At 39.9% G+C, this 15,630-nt stretch overlaps 1 protein-coding gene across 3 annotated transcripts in view; it reads left to right on the forward strand.

The window, feature by feature from the left end:
- BMPR1B (bone morphogenetic protein receptor type 1B) overlaps window positions 1–15,630 on the forward strand; it is a 241,493-nt gene that overhangs the window by 195,930 nt on the left and 29,933 nt on the right. For all 3 annotated transcript variants that reach the window (XM_064651940.1, XM_064651941.1, XM_064651942.1), the window contains one exon: window positions 11,951–12,109. In XM_064651940.1, coding sequence (XP_064508010.1) covers window positions 11,970–12,109 — 140 coding nt within the window. In that variant the 5' untranslated portion in view covers window positions 11,951–11,969. The remainder of the gene's footprint in view (window positions 1–11,950; window positions 12,110–15,630) is intronic.

Genomic DNA, 15,630 nt, shown 5'->3' on the forward strand with positions numbered 1-15,630 from the left:
TTCCTTTGTGATCAAATCAAATATCCAGATATCATACTTGTTTCACTCAGCATCCTGAAGAGTCAGCTCTTCTATATGAAACCAGTTGAAAGTTCACACAGGTTAGTTTTGAGCATTTTCGCATAGGGAATAAAGCTCTTACTTCTTTGGAAATAATCCCAGTGATAAACAGCAGCTGCAATAAGCCTCCCAACAAGAAATTGAATACATAGTTCTGAATGTGCAGATACCTCTTTCTTTCATTACCAGTTTCCAAACATGGAATTAGGTTAGGTAATGACGAAGTAGAAACCATAGTATCATTTTGTAGAGAAAAGCAGTTAAGTACAAATGCCATGAGCATGTTCTGACTGCAATGTCTGATGTTTACAACTTAATATCAGAAAGAAGCATTAGTTACAGTAGCTACAGGTCATCTCTAACAGTTACATACACCATGGAAGTGATAGATGTTATGTGAAGGGGGTGTGATATATTATGGCCACGTTATCTGGAATAAATTCCAATTATTAGCTTACTTTTCTTTGCATTAAAGTTATAAGTTAACTAAATTATTTCAAGTATCTGAAATATTTATATGTGGAGTTTTGTTCTTAAATAATACTCTTTTGGTTTATATATATATATAAGATATATATGTATGTTGATCACAATTACATGGAATTTTTAACAGTGGTTAGTCAAATTGTACAGTACATATCAGGATCATAAATCACTCTCAATTGTTATATACTCTACCTTAGAGTGAAATTCTTGCAATTATTCCATTACAAGACCTAATTTTGATGCTGTTTGTATCAGTTTTGTCAAGTTTCCTATTTTTTCTTTTTTTTTCCCCCCCCTTTTAATTTTTTTTTTTTTTTTTTGGTAATGTGCTATTATAAAGCCTATGTATCCTGCTAGCAACTTCACGGTCTCTTCGGTGGCTCTTTCTCTGAAAGTAAAATCACGAATTGCTGGTTGCATACCATTTCTTTTAATAGTCAGTTCTCAACTGGCATTTTTGTTTTGCCTACAAAGTAAACTGGGGGCATCCTAAAAAGCATTGAAACCTTCTTGTGATTGCATTCATTGGCAAATATGTATTGAACTGGATAAATGAGGGCTGTTGTGGTGTGTGTTCTGTATCACAGGTAGACACTCTTTAAAGAGAGGTGAGGAGCAGAGGGCTCCAGCTTCAGTCAGCATTTCACATACTGACCTTGGAAGCCGTTGTCAGCCATCTGGAAATAATTAGAAATTCTGTAGTGCTCAGAATCTCTGTTTTATTTGTAATTCCAGGATTTTCTTTTTCTTTCACCTTTCTGCTGTCATATCCTATGTAGCCTGAATATTCCATTGCGCCTGGCTGAAATAATATTGTTTGCCAGCTTACAATCAAAGAGAGTACAGAGAGAAACAGCTGAGCCGTATTAAGCAGAGGCAGTCTGGACTACATTTCTTTACTGCTGAATAACATGCCACAGGTGCAGGATTAGCCCAGCCTACGATGCTGTGTTTGCTTAGCAGAGCCCTGAGAGCCACCCTCTGCCTCCTCACATGACTCTCATCTTCAGGGAATCTGGCAGCGATGTAGCAAGCGCGTGGAAACCCCAGTGTAAGTAGAAGGCTTAGCTTTTCAGCTCACAAAGCACTTGTGCTTTCCAACCCCCCCCCCTTTTTCTCTTTTTCTTCTTTTTTCTTTCTTTTATTTTCTTTTTTATTTTTTTTTTAAAGCCTGGTTTGAGCAGAACACTACAGAGACTGAAAAAAAAAGGAAAACAGTGAAGTTCAGTGGGTTCTGCAGAAAGGCCAAAAAGGGAAATGCATGACTGAAGAAAAAGCAGTATTGCTGGTGTGCTGGCAAGATGTGGGGCTGCCCCATGGGGCAACAGGGAGCCAGATGCTCATGATGCACAGTCTTGTGTTTGCAGCTTCACTTCTTGCAGGGACACACACACATACTAGAGATTTCCTATTCATTTGCTTGGACTGTGGGTCAGACTTTGTATGGCATCAGGAGTCTGCTGGAAACCTTTAGGTGCACTTTACTTGGTTTAGATTTAAGGAGAAAGGTGGTAGATTTACAGAGAAAATACTGCAGATAAATAAAAAGATTTCCTGTTTCCATTTTTGGTGAGGATTGAGGAAAAAAGAGATTTTGAAAGAACTACTAATTGGAATTCAGCCTGATATTGAATTTAAAAGGATGTTTCACTTTTTCTAATGAAATGTCCTTTTATATTAATCTTTGAATTTGAAGTTAATTTAAAAACTAACTTAATTTAAAAATTAATTAAAAATTTTGGCAATAATAGGCCAATTTTGATGCCAGGTTTGCCTTGTGAGGATAAATTACAGAGCTGAGACTGATTTTAGCCTTAGCAATAGTCACCATTCTGTCTAATTTTAAAGGTATTTTGTCAATATATGGTGCATGTGTATGTCAGTAATGCTTCTTAAAATGCTGCATCTGTTCTATACATTTCAAAAACTAGTTAATTGAAAAAATTGAAAAAATAGTCAAAAACAAATGTACTTTTTCTCCTAAAACTTTTCATCACTGTCCATATATGGCTGGGCACTGAAAAAAAAAAAAAGTTTTACATTTGACTAGAATTGTAGAGAAATCTGTAGAGAATTCTAATGAGACAAAGGTGGTCATGCAGCTCTTGAAAACTTCTGGTCAAGGAGAAGAACACATGGGATACAAGTTTGCAAGCGTGTTTGCAGTTCACATTTCTTTCTTAGAGTTTGAGGTTCTTTATGGAGTGTAATTGTGAAGATATATCCATATGACATTGGAAAAAAACAAAGCGAGCAAACCCAGTGGGGCTGATGGCTGGTTCATCCTCTTGCAGAGAGCCCAGTGGAAGCCTGCCAGTGGGGACTGGTTAATGGCTTGGTGGCAGTGCCATTGGCTCGTGTGGCACTCACCTCCTTCCTGCCCAGACACCAGCTCAGCAGATGCTCTGAGGCGTTCAGACAGGGAAATGCTTTTAGGCTACTCAAACACTTCGGGAAAACCATAGCTCTTATGTCTGTGGTCAAAATTAATTATTGTTGCTCCATGCACGCAATTAATTTTGGTTTGCAGTAGAGATGCTTTCCTCCCCCTCTAAATGGATTTATTTGTCTTCTGTCAAAGTGAATAAGTCAGTGACACTTTCTGTTGCATTCGGCCATGTTTGCAGAAGATAAGATTTGTGCCTCAGCCCTCCTTCGTGAACACAAAGATCTTCTTTATCACTTACACTTTCTACACGTGCAGTTCAAATCCCTGCGCGGTGTGTGTGGTGAGGCCAACAGTAGCAGCAGTCAGTTCAGTGCAGTCCCTGCCTTGGCAGCTTAACAGGGCAGGAATTTATACTGTCACTTATTCAATTGCTTAAAACTCTGCTTGGCCTGGTGGCCTGTCAGGGTGGCATTTACCTCCAGGCAGAAAAATTCTTGCAGATCCTTGAGCACTTCATTCAGCAACAGTTAGTTGCTGAGAGTGTCATAATCACGTGGGATTTAGGGAAGCATTTGGCGTTCATCCATGAAAAACTATCAAAATATACTAGTTCCTTTTTCAGACACTAAATAATCTGTCCTTCTGGGAGATAGATAGGCACTTGTGGAAAAGTGGGAAGGGAAATTGGTAGGAAGCATCATCCCCCTGATTTGAGAAGCATGATAAGCTAATCAATAAAGTTTTATATATATATATGTAAATTTTTAAAAAGCCAGTAAAAATATACCATGCTTTTGCCATAACATAGCTATATGACAGTTTTGTTTTTGTAGATATCTACACTGTTTAATTTATTCTTATGAGAAGTGAGAGGGAATGACTCCAATGTAGTAGGAATTAGAAAGGGGTTAGTAATTTGTGAAGTAGGTTGCTCTTTAGGCTGAGCTGGGGTTATGTCACATCTACTCGCGAACAGCCAGACCCAGTCAGTTAGAAGGGCGCTGGCACCTCTGAATAATGTTGGCACTGTTTTCTGCAAGCATGGCATGTGCGCATGTAATTATATTTTAATATACAGGTGCAGTCTTTGATCTTGGGGCGAGAATGGCTAGCTGATATTTTTATCTTCCAGGTGCTATTTTTGTCTTAACTGTGTGGTGCTCTTGTGTTTCTTATAACTGGGAAAGGGAACAGGAGTGACAATGATTTGTTAAACATATCTAAGAGAGCCACAGGATCAAAGTTGTCTATTGCTGTTTCTTTTAAATTCCATTGTCTGAATGCCTCAGTCTAAATATCATCTGAAATGATAATAAGTAAAAATCTACAGCTCACTGAGTGCAATCTTTGCTGCTTTCCTGAAGATCAAATAGCAAAGCATAGATTAGTAGCAACGGTATCACATTGCATTGCTTCCCATCTGCGTATTTTTTCCCCTGTTGCTACTGTTCAGGAGAGTTTTCAAGATCGCTTGTAGTGATATTTGCGTAGTCTCCTGATGGTCGCATTTGATGTTTGCTGCTGAGAACTGCAAGTCTATGTGGTGATTTGCAGCTTAGAAGCAGAACTAACTAACTTTGAATGTTAACAGCAATCTTCCTATTTTTTTTAATAAAAATTTTCTAAGCGAAGAGTGTGGCACAAACTCTGTTGTTTGTAACTTAATATCCAGACTGCTCATTTCACATCTTTGTACCTTAACTTCCATCCCCTGTTTTGTTCAGGTGATGCTCATGGACAGGTTATTGTCCACCAGGATCCCCAGGTCCTTCTCTGCAGAGCTGCTTTTCATCAGGTCGGCCCCCAGTCTATAATGGTACCTGGGGTTATTCCTCCACAGGTGCAGAACCCTGCATTTGCTGTTGTTGAATTTTAGATGTTTCTTCTCTGCCCATCTCTCCAACCTCTCAAGGTCCTTCCGAAGGGCTGCAGAGCATGCTATGATATCAGCCACTCCTCACAGCTTTCTGTTGTCAGCAAACTTGAGGAGACATCTGCCCTTTTACACAAGTCATTGATGAATAAGTTAATGGACCTAGTATTAAACCTTTGGGGACACCACTAGTGACAGGCCTCCAAATAGCCTCTGTGCCACTGATTACAACCTTCTGGGATCTACCATTCTGCCAACTCTCAGTCCACCTCATTGTCCACTCGTCCAGTCCACACTTCCTGAGTTTGCCTATGAGGATGTTGTGAGAGACAGTGTTGAAAGCCTTGCTTGAGTTCAGGCAGACAATATTCACTTCTGTCCTCTCATCCATCCAGGGGTTTCATTGAAGAAGGCAATCAGATTGGTCAAGCGTGATTTAACTTCAGTGAATCTATGTGGATTACTCCTGATCGCCTTATTGTCATCCATGTGGATAGAGATGGCCTCCAGAATGAGGTGCTCCATCACCTTTCCAGGGATTCAGCTGAGGCTGACTGGCCAGTAGGTCCCTGGGTCCTCCTTCTTGCCCTTTTTGAAAACTGGGGTGATATCTGCTTCCTTCCAGTCCTCAGGCACCTCTCTGGATTGCCACAACCTTTCAGAGATTTGTTACGGTGTCTGCCAGCTCTCTCAGCACTCGTGGATGGGTCCCATCAGGGCCCATGGACTTGTGGATCTCTGCTTAAGTGTTCTAGACCAGAATCCTCTTTGACCAAGGGAAGGTCTTCTTTTCAGCATTCCTTTACCACGATCTCTTGGGTCAGAGACTCCTGTGATGTAATGGTAGACAGCAGATTACATGTTCATTTTCCATGGGCAATGACACCAAAGAAGCCTTTGTGTTAAGTTGGGAGTAGTATGGTATGGGTATTAATTTGAAGGGCCTTTTCTCAGTGGCTTTGTCACAGCTTATTACATTCCATGCTGAATGTAACCATTTAGCTAATAATTCTGAAAAATAAATACATTGTTTAAAGTGGTGCTCTGTGCATATAGCTATATTGGCACTCAGTGGCAATTCTATGAGTATAGACAGAAACAGTTTTTAAGCAAACTACCTTGATGGATTGTTTAAAAGTACAATATATTTTAAACTTTATTTGCATCATGAATAGAAGCAAAATGACCCCAAATTTTGAAATATACAGATAAGAAGGAGCAATGTGTAGGTTCTATATACTTTGGTGTACAGGAAATCCAGCGTAGGTGGGAAATGGTGTAAATCATACACAAACCCCACAATGCTACAATTTTTTTAGTATATCAGTTTATTACAGTAAATATATATCAAGGTACAGCTATTTTCAAACACTAATTGATACCAACTTGAGTTTGGGCTTACTAGTGCAATATAGTCACACGCTGAAAAGGAAAGCATGTTGTTTTCATTTTTCTGGTGTATTACTGCTAGATTTTGTTTACTGTGTTTTTAGATCAAAAATATGCAGGTCAACATCTGGTCTTTTCTTGAGTTTTATTGTAGCCTTGAATATCCAGCAAAGGAAACTATCTTGATCCAGTTTTCCTTCTCTGTTATATATTTATCACCAATAAAAAAGTGTTTTACTGTTACCTCTTGACTATTTTACACAGTAGATCAGGCTGAGTTAAGAGGTGCAATTTATTTCAAGTTCTTTAACTGTGCTGTGTTTTCATTGCTGACTATTTGCCAAAAAATATCCCATGGAAATTCTTTTATCTGATGACTGTAAAGTAGAGCGAGTTAGCAGTTGCTTATTTCCCCTTCTCCTAAAACAATCATGTTGATGGTATAACTGTGTCCTGGGGGGAAGTCATCAGGTTGTGGTTTATGATATGGCATAGGAAACTCTAGCAGGGTGTTGCAAGATACTTTTGTATTTTAATAAAAGATTTTTTTGAGGAAAAGTGCACTATGTAGATTAATGCAGGGCATAAATGAAGCCATCTTATGGTTTTAAGTTTCCCTCTAACACTTCCATCAAATTGACTGATTTTCTTCTGAAGTTTGAGTGGGTTGCTTTGTTTTGTTTTCAGTTACTGTTCAGACACTTTTGTATGAATATCCTTAATTTCCAGTCCAAAGCAGCAGCTGAAAAAGCTATTCCATGATGTGTAAAGCTTCCTAGGTGTGTACCTTCTCTGAAGTAGTAAGCATCATTCTCAGTCAGTGGGTGCTGTTGCTAGCCAGATGTTGTTATTAGAATGGGAAAATATGAATGAATGATATTGAATCAATCTGAGGCTTCAAATACCCTAAGTTGAAAGATGTAAGCACAGACTCTGACACTTTTTTTCCCTGAAAATGCTTGTTGGTGGCCCTTAGCATCTGTTTTGGGAAGGAGCAAGTCTGACTTTTACTCCTGACAAACCCATGCAAGGTCAGGGAGATCTGCTTTCTCACTGCATAGACAGCACATAAATCACACAGCTGTGGCACAGAAATCAGTCTGTTGAGATAACTATTGCTAATTCTTCATCCTCCAGGAACAGGATGGCTTAACATTTAAACTACAGAATGCAGAGGAGCAGAATAAAGAGCTTTTCACTTCCTGCATTACCAGACTTGTTGAATCAGAGCAGTGCCCAAAAGTCATTACCATCTGATGGCTGTGAGCCAGTGTGAAATGAGTTACTGGGCTTTTTCCAGGTTCTAGTGGGGAAATTTCTGTCCAAATCGCATAACTATGGCTACGGTTGGCAGGGGCTGAAGTACTCCTTGGCAGCCATGGCAGAGATCTTGAGGACTGAATGTACACTAAGAGATGGGCTCTCTAGACCAGATTTTTTTTTTTTTTTTTGCACCTACTTGAATTGATGCAAAGCTTAAATAGGTGATTTTCCTTTTGTGTGCGAGGTACCACTGTCTACAAACCTGTCAAACCAATAAACAACAACATTGTTTAAAACCATGTTATAATTCATCCTGGTAGTTACTTCACTGTGATTGAGGAGTGGAGATCTGTAATCATATCTCAGTCATTTTAAGAAAATGATAGCAAAACTAATTGAAATGCCATGGAAGAGTTTGCCACATGACAAAGTTAGTGTTTGGATGCAAATCTTAGTGCTCACAGATTACCGTGAAGTGTAGGAGGGATGGGAAGCAAAGTGGAAGAATATATACAAATAGGATGATTTGTTGACAATGGAGGTTAATAGGGCTTTAAACTAGACATTAGCATTATCCTGAATGACTATGAGAATGACTTTCATCTTACAGCACTTTATTTTCCTTGTTTTCCTTCTCCTAGATTCAGGATATTTGTAGGTGTACCTTTCCATAAAGGAGCTCAAAGCATGGAGAGAGAGACACACATTTGGAAAAAACACAGTAGTAGCGTGCTGCACACAGTCCCAATTCTCGGGTAACAGAGTGATAACAGAGGCCATCACGTCACAGTTTTCAGTGGTCCCAATCCTACAGAGGAAAGTAAAAGCCATGGTGGCTGACTGCCAGTCCTTGTCGTGGAAGGTGCTTTGTACATGTTGGTGAATTTTAGTGGAAAAAGAGAGATAAGCTGAGAAAACCAACTAAATTTGATGAAGGTATACCATTCTAATGGTGACCTTCAAGCTTTCAACTGTTTTGATTAATTCCCTGGTGCAGTTAGTAGGTTTCTCAGCAGACTACAATAACCTTATTTTTGATACCACTGTTTTTCTGCAGTTCTCCCAAGCTGTGCTCAGTTCAATGGGAAGCTGACCATAAGCAGACTGCAACAGAATAAGCTACAGCAAAGAAGCAGCCAAACTTAAATAGCCTGAAATCCTTTGCTTTCAAGGTTCTTGGATATATCTCCTTATGAGAGCTTTCAAAACCCAAAAGGCTTCTAATCCCTAGACAGAGCCAAGGCTGCCTGACCAAGATGTGCTTGTTACAGCACAGAAACAAATGCAAGATGAGCAAGCTGCTCACCATCCCAAACTGTGCATTTCACGCCTGAAATCGGGGGCAACCTGTTGCCAAGCTGGAAAGCTCATGTGGGTTTCTTCCTACATGTTACACTTTGGGGAAGGGACTGCTTGAAAATCTTTCTGCTCTAAAGTCAAGCAGACATAGAGGTCAAAAGACCTTGTTGAAACTCAGCTCTGAGTGGGAGGAGAGTTCTTACATGTTCTACGGTTATCTGCTGGAGAGACATCTGAATTTCAGTGGCAAAAGATCTGCCCATCCTTTTAGCTAGCAACCAGGAAATTAAGGCATGAAAGGAGCAAGAGAATAGAGTGAGAAGATGTTTTCATTGTAGAAGACAGAAAATAGCTTGATTGAAAGGGTCTTATTCATAACTCTTTTATTTTTATTCAATTTAATGTATTTGACAGTGAACTGCAATGACTTCGCACTAGTTTTGACCCTGGCCATTAGCTGAAAGCAAAATGCTAGGCTACATTCCTACTTCCCACTCTTGGAAAGTGTAAATTTGAATGCCAGCCTACTTGTCCTGCATTTTCTGAAAAACAAACTATGTCTCTAAATAGCCAGCTGTGATTCTTTGATGGTACTTCAGATATTTGATTCTAATTCAGCAACTTCCACTTGTTTTATTATATCCAAGAGTACAACCAGGTCTAGGAGTGTAAGCTATTGTTGTTTATGGCAAGTTTTGCAGGAGCTATTCATGATCACATCCCTGATGAGGGATGGGTGTAGATTGCACTGGAGTATGGCTGCCTTATTTATTTGTTGAAAAAAGGAATGATCTACAATTGTATATATTGTGGGGAAGGTATTTAGCTGTCTAAATTTAACATCTTCAGGCACGATCTAATGTGTAATTAAACCTTTCCCTTTTTCTTTGCTAGGTGTAAAATGCTTTTGTCATTGTACTCCTTGCTGGGGAAAGATCCCTGCTGAAACTGCAGGTAGCTTGTAGAAAGAGCCATGGAAATGATGCACAAAGCAAACTATTTCACTCAATTGCCTCATGAGCTTGAAGTTCACTTTGTTGCCTCATGAGCTTGAAGTCTGAAAATCCTTGACAGGAATATTAATAGTCGAAGATTCCCCATTCAGAGCAATACAGATAAAAATTGCTGATTGAAAGAGAATTTACATAATCCCTAATCTTGTGATCCAGGGAGCAAACATCTGTTGATTTGTTATACACAGGCTTCATTTGAATGTATCATCATGATATTATAAAAAACAAAAACCAGTGCATTTTTCTTCTTAATTTATGCATCTACTCCATCTTATGGTACAGCTACAAGTACACAACAATACAGATACACAATGCATCTTGAGTGAACTAATGCATTTAGTTCTAATTTTGCCAAGTGGGACTTTGACATCCAGTTGTGTCATGAATCCAGTTTAGATCTTAATGTTGGGCACAAGGTTTGCAAGCCCACAGTTTGTGTATGCTTTGTAACTAATTTTCTGGTTTGACTTTAAAAAAAGGTGAGCTAATCAAAACTCCAGTTAGTTTCTGTGGGATGCATAGGTACTGAGCAAAGGCCAAGCTGCATGAGTTTTGTATTTCATAGGTGTATTAGTCTGGTATGGTGCATGATTCTCTTTCAAGTGTATCCCCTTAATATTATTAATGTACCTCTTGTGCAGGAAGTATGCAAGGAGTGGAAGGGCTATGATGTTCAAAAAAGCTAACGCTCCTCTAAATGCAATGTTCTCATGTGCAAAGCCCCACTTTCCCCAGAGCTAACAAGTTTCAGCTCTTTTTCCGAGTTGGCCAGGGATAAGCTTGCATGTCTCCTGTTACACTGAAGAAAATTAAAGCCTGTCTGCCAGTTGTTCCCAGTGCCTATCCATTTGCAGGACTTTCCTGTCAGAGCTGGCACAGGAGAGGAGAGGTCTGCAGGTACGCAGCTGGGAGGCATGATGTGCACGCTTGTGCTCGAGGCACTGGCTGGTCCCACACACCCAGGAGCACAGGCTGGACTTTGTTAGTCTTCCTAAAGGCATGGACTGGTTGAATAGCCCTGAGCTTCCTCCAGCCTTTCACTGTTTCAGAGTCTTTCAGCCTATTCTTGCCATCCAAGCTCTGAAGTGTAGCTACTTGTTCCCATTACCTCTGCCTGTTTGCCCACTCCATCCCTCTGTGGGGAGCTAAATAGGATAGAATTTTCTGTCAGCTCCACAATATATCAGTCCTGATGATGGAGATTTAGGGAAGATTTTGGAGTCAAAGCAGCAGTTCAGGAGCCAATCAAAATAATTATAACGCCAATTGTTTCTAAAGACAACAGTAAACCAAGAATTTCAAGCCTGCTCTACAACTACTCTGTTGGAGACAGCTGTTTTTAAATGACCCTTTAGTAAGATTTCTTACAGGGAACCAAAAGGAAAGTGAGGAACTGCCAGTTGAAGCTTTGAGGTTTAAAACATTCACAAGGACTGAAAGCTGATATTTATGAGTAGAGCTGAAGGCTGGGGAAGGTTGCTTGAACAGCTCCTAGCCTATCACCATCATCTCCAGCTGTACTCCACCAGCTCCATAGAGACTCAGTACTCTGATATTTTATAAATAATCACCTCCATATATTTCAGCATTGTTCATTCTAAAACACATTCTTGTCTTTTACTTTGTTTATAGACTTTTTTTACAGAAATTAACCCTTTTCCTTGTTTTCCAAGTAGTGCTTATGCAATTCAGTCACAGAAAGTATTGTTGAACTGGAAAGAACATCACTTTCTGTTAAATATTTGTTAATTTGTATGCCTGTGTTCTGTCCTGCCTGGAGTACCATAAATCCCACTGATTTTTATGGGGTTCAGTGGATGTAGAATTGTGCCAAGTGCTGTAGAGATAAAGAAAGCTCAAAGGTGTAACCAAGGATTTGACCTGTGTAATGCAATAGAAGAAAAGCTGTGCTGTGCAATATATAATAATAAAAGCACAATATATATCTTGGCAGCAGCAAAACTTGAACATCAGCACCTTTGATCTAATACCACCAAGGTCCCATAAGCCTCAAACGGTGACCATTCCAGAGGTGCCTACAGAAAACCACTCTGTAGTTATTTGTTGTCTCAAATAACTGTCTCAAATTTTGATGGATAGAAACACATTAAAACCTTCATTTCAAGTCTTGCAACGCAGCCTAGAACTGTTTCTTTTTTTCCCCCCTCTTATATTTAGAGCTAATTTTCTAGACAACATGCCCTTGCGAAGTTCTGGCAAGCTGAGCATGGAGACCAGAAAAGATGGTGAGAGTACGGCACCTGCCCCTCCCCAGAAGAAGCTGTCCTGTCAGTGCCACCACCACTGCCCCGAGGACTCAGTCAACAGCACCTGCAGGTTTGTGGGATATGTATTTGGTGATGAAACGTGGGAAAACCTATTTGCAGTAGCTCGGCAATCCCGAGTTGGGTGTCGCAGTTTTTGTTTAAGAGGTAACGTGTAAATAAGTTGTTATACATTGTGTCTAAAAATCAGAGATAATTTTTACCTAGATATCAGCTGCGTATTTATATTTTTATGTTAGGGCATATAGATATTTATCATTTTAGATAATACTTGTGTTAATACATTGCATATGAAATATTCTGAAGGCAGAACTTTGTTTTTAAAGGCACATGCAGTTAATGAGAGAAGACTTGATGGACATATATGGAAATGTCAGTAAATGCTTATAAATTTATAATCACTCTTAATAGAACACCATTTATAAGAACTCTGGTCTTTGCGCACATCTTTGCAATAGCTGAGCTATTTTCTGTAGGTCCTCAAGGCTTTGGGTTTTTTTTTCTTGTTTCCATACTAAAAGGAAAACAGTCTTTACCTTGATGTGAAGCATTGTGTATTTTCTTATACTAGCTATAGTCTCCTGTTTTGTTTTGGGCTTGGAGTACTTCAAATTTCTCATTTGGTTGGATTCTGCTTCCTCTGCAAAAGGAGGAGAGGCACATACAGATGTGCACAGGCTCCCTGAAGGTTCAGAATTGGTCTTGTTGCAGTGTCAACTGTTTTGTTGCCCTGACAGTGGCTGAAGCAAGCAGAGGTGACTGAGGGTACCTGTGGTGGAACCAAGCTGCTGTTCCCCTACTCAAAAACAGCTCTTGCCGGACACATACAATTGCTGTTGAATGAAGGTAGTGGTCAAAAACCTCTGTCTTGGCTTAAGATGCAGGTTACAGTTTGCTTTGGCTGCAGCAAAGTTGGGCTGAGCTCTTTATGTTTCATATGAGGAATTTAAACTTTTCTGAATATTTAGAGCAAGTATGATTTTGGAGATACACCCTATCAGCCGTAGCCAAAGTTTTGGTGACAGCTGTAAATACCATTTCCCCTTTCTATCGTCTTTCTACAAACCCATGCTCTAGCCAGGAGTTAGACTTAACTGCTCTCACATGACAGTCAGTTTAAAAAGCTGTAAAAGCCCACTCTGATATCAATTTGCAGATCCCCTGCAGCGTGAATCAGCTGTTTCCTGTTCCTGCCCAGCAAGAGCAACAGCTTTCATATGTGCTGTCTCACACACACAGGAACAGGGAAGTTGCAGATGACTTTTAAATCCATGAATTGGGAAGCACAAAGGGATCAATGTTAAAGAGCCAATTGAACAAGGTTTGTACCCCAGCTGGGTAGGCCTGCTGTTGCACGTTGCTTTGTAGGCGTCATTGACATTAATTATTTTTCATGGTACCAGGAACTATGAATTATGTTCTATTAAAATGGATCTGTGCGTGTTTCCTTAACTGCAATGCTTTAGAGAAATTCTCTTCAGAGTCCCCCTTATGGTGTCAAATGTCAAACTTTTTTTTTTTAGGTAGTACCCATGGATAGGCAGTTAAGTGGTAATAAAACAAAAAATTGTAACCCCTTTTGTCTCATAATCTTTGAAGATTTCAGGTTTTGATGTTCTACTTTAGTGAAAAAATTATTTTTTCCAATTTAAACAAAACTGGAATTTACCCATCAAATATTAATCAGTTTTCTGTCCAGGAATATGGGAACAGTCAGGAGATTTGCATTAGGTCAGCTCCTCATTCCTGTCCTGTGCATCACCTGAGCAGTACCCACCTTGCCACTTGCCCAGTGAGCAACAGCATAAGTGAAAAATTGCTGAGGAGGGAGTTTGGAATAATATAAAACAAAACAATGAAATCAATTTAAATACCCTTCCTTCATGGCTTGTCAGCAGTAATCCTGTTCATGATGGTGATCATTGCTATTGATCCCATTGCCTTGGTGTGAGAGCTGCAGTGAGGTATGAAGGACCCAACACCCCTTGTTTTCCCTACATCATCTTAACTGTTAGTCTGTAATTGTTTCTTTCTTAAACTCCTTTCTGCATAGCTGGAATTATGGATCAAAAGTGAAATGTGATGTTATAGAGAGAAGAAGGTCCTAAGTCTACTGTTGGGAAAGAGTAGTTATTAGGTGTCTGGTTAGCTGGCTGGATTGAGACCAGGTTTCAAAAGATTTGAGCACAACCAACCAGGTTAGCAGCAATTATTCACTTTCCCTGTGTTTTGGGATCATCCTACTAATCAGGCAGTAACTTTCATATTTCATCCTAGCCTGAATGACTGTTGGCACAGTTTTAAAGGACTCGGGAATCATCACTGAACCTCACTATAAAGGAAGTTGCCCAATTTTGAAGTTCAGGCAGTATTGATTGCAGCGTTTGCCTGAAGAATAAATTGATTGCTTCGGATTAAAAGTTACTGAATTAATTATCTACTTGCCTCAGATTTAGCCAATAAAAGCCTTTTACATTTGATATTTAAAAAAAAAAATAAAAATCAAACCTCTTATCAGCTCTGTCTGTTAAGCTTTGGGCTGTGCTTGGACCTGCGAGCCTGACAGGGATGAGCCACTGTGTGCTGGGGCACCCAAGGGCGTGGCAAAGCCAGGGAAATTCACTGAGTACATCCATAGGCAAGGCTTGTGCTCTGGAGAACCCTACCAGGGTTCTTACCAAAGCAGTGAAGCCTTTTGTGAGCCCAGGAGCAAGGACCTCTGAAAGTTCAATGGAAAAGCATTTCCAGCTGTGTTTAAATTAAAACTCTTGGAGTAGAATAGCTAGTACTACTGCAATCACTGTTCGCCATTTGAAATTTCTCATAAAAGGCAGTCTGTCATCTCAAGTGAAGATTTTTATCTGCTACCACAGGTATTCATCTGTTAAAGTATAGATCCTGTCCATAGTAGTCTGAATGTTTATATAAAAATGAGGACATCTGGTGGCCATTTAAAATCCTCTCCATAACTGTACTTTAGAAATTTAAAAGCCAATTTTTAACCATATCTATATCAAATCCTCTAGCAGCCTGCTGTGTTCCTATACAGAATTTCCCTTCCTTTATACTTCTGCAGCTGAAGTCCAGTATTACTTTAGGGAGCTAAGGATAACACTGCAGCTTAAAAGGCAGATTGTTTTCTATGTTAACAGAAAAGAAGTAGATGTAGTTAGAGTGTGCATTATGTGAGCACAACAAGTTTTGGAAGATCTACTAAAGGGTCAGCTCATCAAGGGAGGATTCATGTCAGGGTGTAGCAAAAGGGGGGCCAAGCCAGGAGCTGAGGCTGATGCTAGGGCTGGCCAAATCCTCACTCACCAGGACCCCATTTCACCGAGGGTATCTGAATACAACAGGCAGAGACAGCTCCCTCAGTGACCCTTCACATGGCTGGTAGTGATCCGGAGACAGGCACTCCTGTACCACTGCTCAGACCTCAGCTTACATGGAGCCCCTGGGCAGGGAGTCTGTGTAGGGGAAAAGAGGGTCTCAGGTGGGGCCACTCTTGGCAACTGAAGATCATTAGTGTACTCAGGGCCCTGACAATTAAGATTTTTTGAGAAGGCTCACAAT

This window comes from Pseudopipra pipra, chromosome 4 (assembly GCF_036250125.1).
Source record: "Pseudopipra pipra isolate bDixPip1 chromosome 4, bDixPip1.hap1, whole genome shotgun sequence".
Taxonomy (NCBI): Eukaryota; Metazoa; Chordata; class Aves; order Passeriformes; family Pipridae; genus Pseudopipra; species Pseudopipra pipra.